Source organism: Stylophora pistillata, chromosome 6, assembly GCF_964205215.1.
Source record: "Stylophora pistillata chromosome 6, jaStyPist1.2, whole genome shotgun sequence".
NCBI classification, from domain to species: domain Eukaryota; kingdom Metazoa; phylum Cnidaria; class Anthozoa; order Scleractinia; family Pocilloporidae; genus Stylophora; species Stylophora pistillata.
In genome coordinates, this window is record NC_142524.1 from 23,571,605 (window position 1) to 23,581,911 (window position 10,307).

A 10,307-nucleotide genomic window follows, 5' to 3' on the forward strand; every position below is an offset into this window, starting at 1 on the left:
GGGAGCAAATCAAAGAATCTCATCAGAAACTGATAGGTTGCTAACTCGATATACATGTAGAGAATAAGTCAGAGATGATATCTGTAGTAATAAATATGATAAAAATGGTTAGAGAGTTTCTGTGAGGGGAAAGTAATGAAAAAGCGATGTACATAACGCTTTCAATATGTCACGTACAGAAGGTATACAGTTGGTGCTTTATTACAAATCTTTCTGAAGGATGGTCAAACATCTTACCTTCAACAGGTTTTTTTTTATTTCACTGCCTGACCTAAGGTCCTCTAGAAGCTTCTAGAGCTTCGTTTGTCTTAATGTTATGCATGGAACAGAAGCTTATGACCTAGCAGCGTCTTAATTCCCCTATATTGTCTAAGACAAGCTGGGGTTTACTAGCCGGCCGATCAGAAGTAAGGGTACAATATAAAAACAATTGAGTTCAATTCCGCACTTAAATATGGCGATCGGTGATAGTGCGGTAAATGCGGATGAATCAAGAGGGTGGTTTTGACGGTGTTGAATCCCTGATGAAAGGGACTTCCACAAGAAGATAAGCTTTTGAGTTTCATCGAGACGAAAGGATATTTCGACTTTTCTATTCGTGTTTTTTCATGACAGTAATAAGATGAAAAATATGATCAGCGTACCTACGATTTACTTTGAATCTTCTTGATTCGAAAAAAGTTGTGAACAGAATGTTATGCGATTTTGAAATTCCATGATGAGTCATTGACCAGTTTTATCGAAGGAAACATTTTAATCAATTTCATTTACTTCTGAAAGATATTTTTCTTGTTTAGCCAATGCTACAAAATTGTCATTGTTACTATTATATTACTAATGAATACTGCTAATTTTTCGCCCTTGTGTGACGTATCTTTTAATAAAGTGACTCTTTACGAAAAGTTTTGAGCATTATTCATAAGGAGGCTGGCTCTTTATAATCAGGGCACCATCATTTGGATACTAATTACATTTAAGAATGCATTCATGATTGCCGGTAATCATTAGTAAACTGTGAAATCATGGAAGGGACAGCAAGCTGAAACAGATGAAGACTGAGACAAAAAAAAAATATTATTAACTGTGTTACAGCGAAGCTCTAGGAAAAGTTTTTAGAATTATACATAAAGATTATTCTTTCTTATCAGGACGTCATCTATTGGATGATAATTAATCTAAGAATGCTTACATTAATGCAACTAATTACAGTGAAATAGGAAAGGAGGTCAAGCTGAAACAGTGGATTGCTGTGCTTAAGTAGGCTGAGATAAAAAGTTATTGACTTTGTGTTGAAGAAAATTCTAAAAGATTCCTTACACAGAGAACAGAACGAGTCAAAGAGAGAAAAAAATTAAGTACTTGACGATGAGGAGTCAAAGGGGAAGTCGTTTACTCATTTTAAACTGAATGCTGTTAAGAAAGATTATCTCACAAGGATGTGTGATGGGTAAAGAGGGCGAAGGAAGAGAAGCTTCCTCTGACAACTTTCACAAGCTTCTAAAGAAAGGAAAGATTACAAAAGATTATTGAAGGATCAACACTGCATGGAATTCTATTAGTTTTTCCCCTTTTTACACGAAATGCTGCACTGTTAATCATTTATACGTATTTCATTGGTCTAATGTATCTAAGTGGACTAGAGTAGGTATAAGCTACTATCCATTCAATTACCTGAAGGGCGTTTGTTCTCCTATCCCCCGTCTCACCCCTTCCCCACTCCCAGAAACAACAAGGCGTTTTTATCGGTCGGAAATGATTGAAATTTTTTTTAGGGGGGGGGGGGGTGTTATCAAGATAAAACAAAAATAGTTCAGACTCGGTGACTAATTTCTTATTGAGACCTCTTTTGCTACAACTAAATATTTACAAGTCATTTAGAGTTGGTTTCGTGTCCATTTCTTTAGGACTAGATGGATTTCCTTGTCACTGAACCAAGATGTACCCCATGGCTTTGATGTGTTTATCTCCATTATCGGGAGAGTGCATTGCTTCGTTCCCACACGTGTTGGAATGGTCTCCATACCCACCTGTGCCAAAGCCAATGCTGGAATCACACCGGCTGCAATCGTTTTCGTTGTTAGCAATGATACCGATTCTTGCTTTTGAATTATAAATTCTCCCCGAAACAGCATTGAACCCTTCCTTGTTACAATTCGACTGTAAGGATGCCTCGGAGCCAATCAGCAACTTCCACGTGTCACGACCCAGTGACGTGTCACGATATTGCCCGTCAGCGATCAGTGAGTGCAAAGAGCTGGCTTGCTTTTTGATAAGAATGAACCTGGACAGATTACCGATATTCATCCCTAGACAGATCTTGGAGAAGGATGTGTTCCAGTAGGTCGGTAGCTTGGTCTCTTGAAAGTCAAAACCAGTCCCCCCTCCTTGAGGATTGAAATCATCCAGGTTACTCCAGAGTTGCGAATCAAAGTGGAAGGTTGACTATGTAGATGGAAAAGTTGAAATTAGTTGAATGATGATAGAATTCGTATGCAGATAACAATTAAAACAAGAAGAAAGAGCGAATAAGACAGACGAGATACCTTTGTGCCGTCCATTTTCATAACCATCGTCCATCCGCCGCCCCTGTAGCCCTCAAGGTTAGTCATGTGACAGTAAACCATGACCTTTCCATGATCCACCTGAAGTAAATAGGCTCTGTTTTCCTGTGAACTGAAATAAATTCGTATTTATATACGTGTTAACTACTTGTTTCATATATCTATTGATTTCGATTTGATTACGTGGAGTAATAAATATGTTCTAATTAACTGATCAGTAGGGCCGAAAATATTCGGCTCGAGATCATGACGTACGGACCGAGCTTGCTCTTTCTTTTTCTTCATTTCTTCAAGTGGCTCACAGTGCGCAGGGACGTGCGGCATTTTTCCAGCCAGAGTTATACGGAGATTTTATTTCGAATGCTTTCACACGGTGGGTTTACTTATTACACAACAAGGCTCTTCAAAGTCTCGTAGGTAGACCTGATACTTCAGAACTGACGAACATATTGGCAAAATAAGTGACTTTCCGCTCATAGTGGCAACTTTCGTGATATTTTGCAATAAAAAAATGATCTTTCATTGTAAAAACAGATGTAAAGTTAAACAACCACCCTCCTATGACGACAACTACTTTAAAATGACTAGTTTTCTCTTTGCTTAAGGGACCTTGGTTCTACTGTACTGGTGTATTTCTACCTTTACATGTACACCTGGAGACTAACCAACCTATAAAAAAATTATTAATAATGATGTACCTTTCACTTTTATAAATTTCTGCACACGATTGAAACGAACCTAAAATAAGATAAAGTACACAATTAGAAAGGTATTAAGCCTATTGTTGAGGTATATTTCTATGAATACGCACCCTAATTTGTTAATGCTCATGCCTTTAACAAGTTTATTAAAATATGTAACATGAATTTTATTGAGTAAATAGATAAAATTTGGACAAAACGAAGCAAGGCGAAAAAGGAAAACTTCCTGGTGTGTAGTGAATGAAAAAGCAGGCAAAATCTCGGAGTAGTATTCTCACAGTACAGCCATCGCTCTTGGTTGTGAGGACATTTGTGATTGATAACCTCCATGTTGGATCAATTGGATCAGCACTCAATCTATGTTATCACATAACTTATGCTATAAAACTTTTACTTTCGCACGTCAATCCCACTCCATGGTATCCTGGTTTGCATGTACATCTGTAAGACTCCCTGGTATTGTTACATGCAGCATCAGCACTGCAGCTGAGTAATCCTATAGCACACTCATCAATATCTAAAAATAATTTTCTTTTAATTTCTTTTTTTATCAATAACATATGTAATAGTTTCCAAAGTGGGGAGAGATGAAACCTTTTCAGTCGTCGTTGTGTTTCATTGCTTTGTGCGAGGGGTCCACATTCATGATAGTATAGGTTTTTCTTTTTTAAATTTTCATCGGCCCCTTTCATCCCCGGGATGTACAAGTCTACCCTAAACATGTTTACTCATACTTTGATAAATCTCACCTTCACAAGTCAATCCATCTCCATGGTATCCAGGTTTACATGTACATTTGTAAGATCTCTTGGTATTGTCACACACAGCATCAGCACTGCAGCTGTGTGATCCTTCAGCACACTCATCAAAATCTGAAAATAATTTTCTTTGTTTTATTCATTAATGACATATGTGCTAGTTTACAAAAGTGGGGAGAGATGGAACCTCTTCAGTTATTGCTGTTTCATTGCTTTGTGGAAAGGGTTCAAATTCATGATCGTCTTGGTTTTTTTTTTTGTTAATATTTTTTCTTTTTATTTTCATTAGCCCCTTTCATCTCTGAGATATACAAGTCCACCCTTAGCTTGTTTATTTATACTTTGAAAATATTACTTTCACACGTCAATCCATCTCCATGGTATCCAGGTTTACATGTACATTTGTAAGAATGTATTGGTAACACACAGCTTCAGCACTGCAGCTGTGTGATCCTTCAGCACACTCATCAAAATCTGAAAAGAATTCTCTTTGTTTTCACGTTGTGTTTTATACCACTTTTTTGTCATTCTTTAACCTCGACTGAAACATAACTATCAATGATGACCTGCCTTTGAATATCGAAAATTTTCTTTACAGGAAAGAAAAGAAAGACCCATAATGAGGAGAATGACGAAAGCAATTTGCTTGTAAATGAGGCATAGTTTTATGAATTAATGAATTAGTATTACATTTGCGTCAAATAATCGGCTAAATAGAAACCTTTCTATTTATGCTGGTTGCCAGAAGAACTTTGACAGTCATGCTTACTAGATGAAAGCCATGTTTGGATCCCACGGTTTCAAAGAATCGATGGAATTTGGAGCACTATTAAATATGTGTAAAGTCAATATTTTCAAGGCTGAAGTTATTCAAAGGAAATTGGAATGACCCTTTTCTTGCAGCGCAGTTCGTATTAACCCCTATTTTTTGCTGCAAAATGTCTGCTTTGAAACTTCGTCAATTCAACATTTTCCCGATGGCGTGTATATGCTTCAATTTTCGCACATAAGTTCCCTCTGCGGTGGCATTCTCCTGAAAGTTTATTCAGTTTGGAAGAGGTTTTTCGCACTTGTCATAGCGTACGAAACAAATATATCTCAATTTAACGGTGGACCGTAATCTGCTTGTAGGTGTTCTATTTTGCGTTATGCAAATTGATATTGACGTTGATAGCCTCAGTAGCCGCCATTTAGCTTGAAAATACGTTCAAATATATTTCTTAGACATGATTTTATGTCTTTGGGCAATTGTCCGAGCTTATTCTTGGGACAAATGGAAGCCATCGTCTATGTTAAGGTACCACAAGTGCCAGTAACAATTTTTCAATTTTTGACCAACTATTGACGAGGTTTACCTTCGTCACAGTTTTGACCTTTGAATCCAGCAGTACACAAACAGCGATATCCTTTGTCAGTAAAACCACTTTGACAAGTGGCGTTATTCTTGCAGAGATTTCGAACACATGCGCTCTAAAGTAGAAAGAACAGAAAATATAATTTTTTTATACATTATACGGTAAATTTTCATTTTTCCGTTAAACCATCAAATTATCTATTGAAGTTTGTCTCTCATTTTAAACTAAAAGCAAATCAAAATAACTTATCAGGAACTGATGGGTTGCTAACTTGATATGTATATGAACATTGAGAGAAAAAGCCAGAAATGATAATTGTGCTAATAGATATAACAGAATATAAATATAATCAGTATCGTAAATGTTTTCCTAAAACAGTGTTAATTGTATAAAATAGCGCCTACCTCAGCTGCATGATAAAAATAATTGTCTTCCTTCTTCAGATCGTGTTCGTGTCCTTCGTGAGTAACATTGTTCAATTCACATTTGTACTGCCGGTTTCTTCCCACGCGGTTATCAAGATTAATGCTGACGCAGTCAGGTTCCACGTAACACATATTTTCACAAAACTCCTTTACCATCACCTCAGCGATGCGAATCACGTGGTTTATGAGGCGTTTGCCGTTAAATGCTTTTTCAGGTCTGAACTCCAAAGTACGGCATTGATCTGCTTCAGAGAAGCCTTGAAATAACATCAAAGAATCAAATGAATCAAAATACAATATTTGTGATAGAAGTTTTTTTTTTTTCCTTTTTTGTCTAATTTGCATTGATCTACACTGCCAACAGCTTGTGCAAGAAATACCCATCCTGTTATTATTAATTTCCTAAGAGAAACGCACATCTTTAACTATGAAGTCTACGATAAAACATGACGCGATCTTATCCCAATAATTCATTGTTTAAACCGAGAATATATATTTAACAATTATTCCACGAGCGCGCGTTGGATATGAGATGATAGATAGCCAACGAGGCGCGTAGCGCCGAGTTGGCTATAACCATCCCATATCCAACAAGCGCGAGTGAAAAAATTGTTTTATTAAAAACGTTAAATTCAATTATTAAATTTTCTTAAATTTTTAGCTCTCTTTTAATTTTAAGCTGACACGTACGCTTACCATATTTGTAGATTATGGTATATTGGCTGATATACCATAATGGCTAAGCCAATAAAAAGTCTTGAATTGCATTATCCAATGATCTAGTCTTTAATAAATCTTATTATTAAAAACTAGATCATTGGATAATGCAATTCAAGACTTTTTATTGGCTTAGGCATTATGGTATATCAGGCAATATACCATAATCTACAAATATGGCAAGCGTACATGTCAGATTAAAATTAAAAGGGAGCTAAAATGGAATAAAATTTAATTTAATTTAACGTTTTTAATAAAACAATTATTCTACTCGCGCTTGTTGGATATGAGATGATTATAGCCAACTCGGCGCTACGCGCCTCGTTGGCTATCTATCATCTCATATCCAACGCGCGCTCGCGGAATAATTGTTAATTAGACGTTTTGTTGTGTAGTATAGCTGAGTATTTTTACGAGTTGTGCCGTATATTGACGAGCCCGTAGGGCGTTAAAATACAAAATAACGAGTAAAAATACTCAGCGATACTACACAACAAAACGTCTAACAAGTTATTTATTATCCAACACGCCAAACTGTTATTTCAGTGCGGGCGAGTTTCGCGGATATTTATTTACTGGGAGTGCGTGACAGAAGTATGCGAAGCGGAACAGAATTGGCGCGTTGTCGTGTTGCTGTTTCTATTTTCTTCAATAAATGAAGAAATTTCCAGGTCGTCTAGCTGTTTTTCTTCGTTGGACTCATCTAATAAACTTGGATGTATATTTTCCAGCCATTCCGACTCTTCGTCATCGGAAATATGATTCAAATTGTCTGCCATTTTTGTTTTTCGTAACTACAATGCAACCTCTTGGCTTGCACAATGCGAGAAAACCTGTTTAACCTGTACTCTAGAGTACAAATACCGCGTGATATTTGTACTCGTGTATGGCGTTATTTGTACTCTACGAAGTGTAGTTGGATAATAATAGAGGGGAGAAGTCACAGAGGAGAAGTTATTATTTTAATCAGCCAGGGGGTAAGCTCTTTGCCTAGTAAATAGGAGTGAGTTTTAGATGAAATCACAAAAGAGCCACATCAACAGGAAACCAAATCAAGAACCCTGCAAAATGCATTCTCCAACAGTAACCAGAAAAATGGATGACACTGAAACTTACGAGAATAGCCACGATTCTAGACAAGTGAAATTTATACGAGCTTATTTTCCTGATGATTTTTTAACATATTACACAATGTTACGGGAAAATTTAGTGATTTTTCCCAGTGGATGTCTAAGCATATTTATTCGTTGTTTTCAGAATCTCAGCGTTTAAAATTCATGCGAGTTTCTTTTATTGCGATGTTTTAAAAAGATGAAAAGCCACAAGTAAATTTTGAATAGCGAAGTTAAATTGTACAGCTGCATCTCGGTGCTTTTGTTGCTCGTTCTTTGTGAGATTTTTAGGTAAATATGTGTTAATGGTCTTTCTGGAAAAAAAAATAAATTGGTTCTCATGGTGGTTGGCGGCTGAGTTGAACTTGTAATTTTAATTTCCTTTCATACGATAACATGCTCGTGCTACAAGATATAGCAACACTAATTTTATTTGCCCAAGAGTTAATCGTATAATCGAAGGCGGTAGATCATTCGCAGTCACTAACTGTAAACTTTGGAATAGTTTAAGTCTAGAACTCAGAAATTCTGTGTCATTAGAGTCTTTTAAGAACAATTATAAAAACAACCTTCTTAAGGTACAGCAGAAACTACATCATTTTATAATCTAACACATGATTCATCATTTGCTCTCAAGTTAACGTTACATTTTATTTTTACTCGTAATTCGTCCTCTTATTAGATAAATATTCCTAGTTTTTATTGATAGTTATGTTAGAATTCAACATACATTGCTTTTTAGAAGTTTTTGAATAGAGAGCCACGAGTTTATCAGTTACTTCAACTGTTGCCTGCCACCCTCTCTAAAAAAAGTGTATTATTGTTATTATTATTATTACGATAGTTTCCGCATCAACCTTGCATAGATAAGTAGGAACTTTTAATTACTTTTCCACTGTTACTTTCTAAGCTGCGCTATCGCAATTCAGATAAGCATATTTTCCATACCAGAGCTGTGAATTCTCAACCAAGTTTCCTATTTTTAATGGCCTCGAGTTTATTGCATGCGCCCTTTTAATTTGAAATTATTTTCGTCGCAGAAACAGTTGGGAATGTTTAAGTAGTTTTCGTTTAACTTCGAAGAAATCGTTACCGCTTCTTTTGTTTTGATGTTAAAGATAGTTGATTTGGATAACAATAGCACTTCACACCAGTTAGCTTGTAAGCAGCTACCTCAGTTATATACAGTTTTGTTGATTACATCCTTAATTACAAGCTTGTGTGCGCTAAAGGTCAGGTCACTTGTTGGGCTGACTTAGAATAAAGTTCACTGTGGAACCAAAGTTTGTCTCATCCTTGACGTTCGTACAGGCTCGCTAGAAGTAGTTCTCCGTGTACCAGGAAATCGTGACGAGATTCCGTTCTCGCCGCCGAGTTGTCTCTACCGAGTTAATTTTCCCAGTTATTGTTGTGCCGTCCGCGAAGGTTCAGTTTCCCAGTTTGGGTGGGAAAACATATCGTCACAACTGGCTAGTGTCCTTTTGGTTTTTGTTCTTTTAGGTAGCAAATGTTGCAGTTCACTCGTGGCTCACACTTGCATGTCGGGGCTCGGCTGGTATTGGTAGAGAGAGGCTACCCATGGCCACTTCAACAAAGAACCATTGACAGCTTACGATTCAGAAGAGCTTTACTAGACTGGAAGCCATCTTGTCTTACATCTGAGACCACTACTCAAAGGCTACAGGTAAATCCATTAACTGGTTTGTGTTCAGTTACTTAGTCTTAGGCATTTCCAATCATTCTAGAATTTCAACCGATAGAGCATTTAAACCCTGTTTGTTTCGCAGTCGCTGATCTGCACTGGAAGAATTTGATGACACATTCGCTGATTTTTATGGAAAAACGTGCTTTAGTATCCTTAATTAAAAAGTATGTGTTACAACTAGTCTTGTTCCAAGGTTACTTTCCACCTTCGCGGGTGTCCTTCAGGCAAAAATTCATACGCGCTAGAGTTTAAAGAAAATCCGGAAATCCTAACAAGTATGCATCAGAAGAAAGCTTAATAAATTTGATTTACGATAAAGATTTAATTTAAGCGTACTTTTTTTAGGAAGTTTTAGGAGCCAGTAAGGCGTGAAACGACCGAAGGTCCTGTTGAATTTATCGGGTATCAGATCCCACAGCAAGAGTAAAATGGCTGCACAGCCTTATATTCAAGGCAACAAAATTGTGTCGGGTTTTTCCGATATACTGTTTGGTTCTTCAGATATCCGCATCTAAAGTTAGAGTAGTTTGAAATATGCGAGACGTGTTGCGTAAATGGACGCCTCCTGAAAAATATTTCAAATATCAAAATTTCCTAACACACTTGGTTTGTCAATATACCTGGAATACTTTGGCGAAATTTCACGAAAATTGGTAAAATCTACATCGCTCTTTAAATTCGCCTAAATTGTATCTATTCCTCTCAAAATGCGAGCTTTTACCTTCTAAAGGTTTGCAAACAACCAGCGCCACACCGGGAGATTATCTCGCCTCTTGCAATCGCAAACCAATGAGACAACGGGACCTCCTGGCGTCAATGACAATGGATCAAGATTTTTCGTGAAAAGTAACGCATTGCTGACACGTTTACATCTCGATCGCTCAGTAAAGCGTTGTGGAGGAAAACAAAATAATGAAAAACGATTCGAGGCCATTGTAAATGTTTTTGTGTCAAAGCTGCTACTTGAGTAAAT

The 10,307-nt window shown here is 36.8% G+C and overlaps 1 protein-coding gene across 1 annotated transcript; it reads right to left on the reverse strand.

Moving 5' to 3' along the window:
- Positions 1-819: 819 nt before the first annotated feature.
- Positions 820-6,574, reverse strand: LOC111343816 (uncharacterized). Its single transcript, XM_022951007.2, has 7 exons — positions 5,780-6,574; positions 5,376-5,490; positions 4,012-4,134; positions 3,657-3,779; positions 3,260-3,299; positions 2,544-2,673; positions 820-2,442 (listed from the first exon to the last, which is right to left on the reverse strand). The coding sequence occupies exons 1-7, from the start codon at positions 6,182-6,184 to the stop codon at positions 1,924-1,926; spliced, it is 1,455 nt and encodes a 484-aa protein (XP_022806742.2). The 5' UTR covers positions 6,185-6,574; the 3' UTR covers positions 820-1,923.
- Between the last annotated feature and the right edge of the window lie 3,733 nt (positions 6,575-10,307).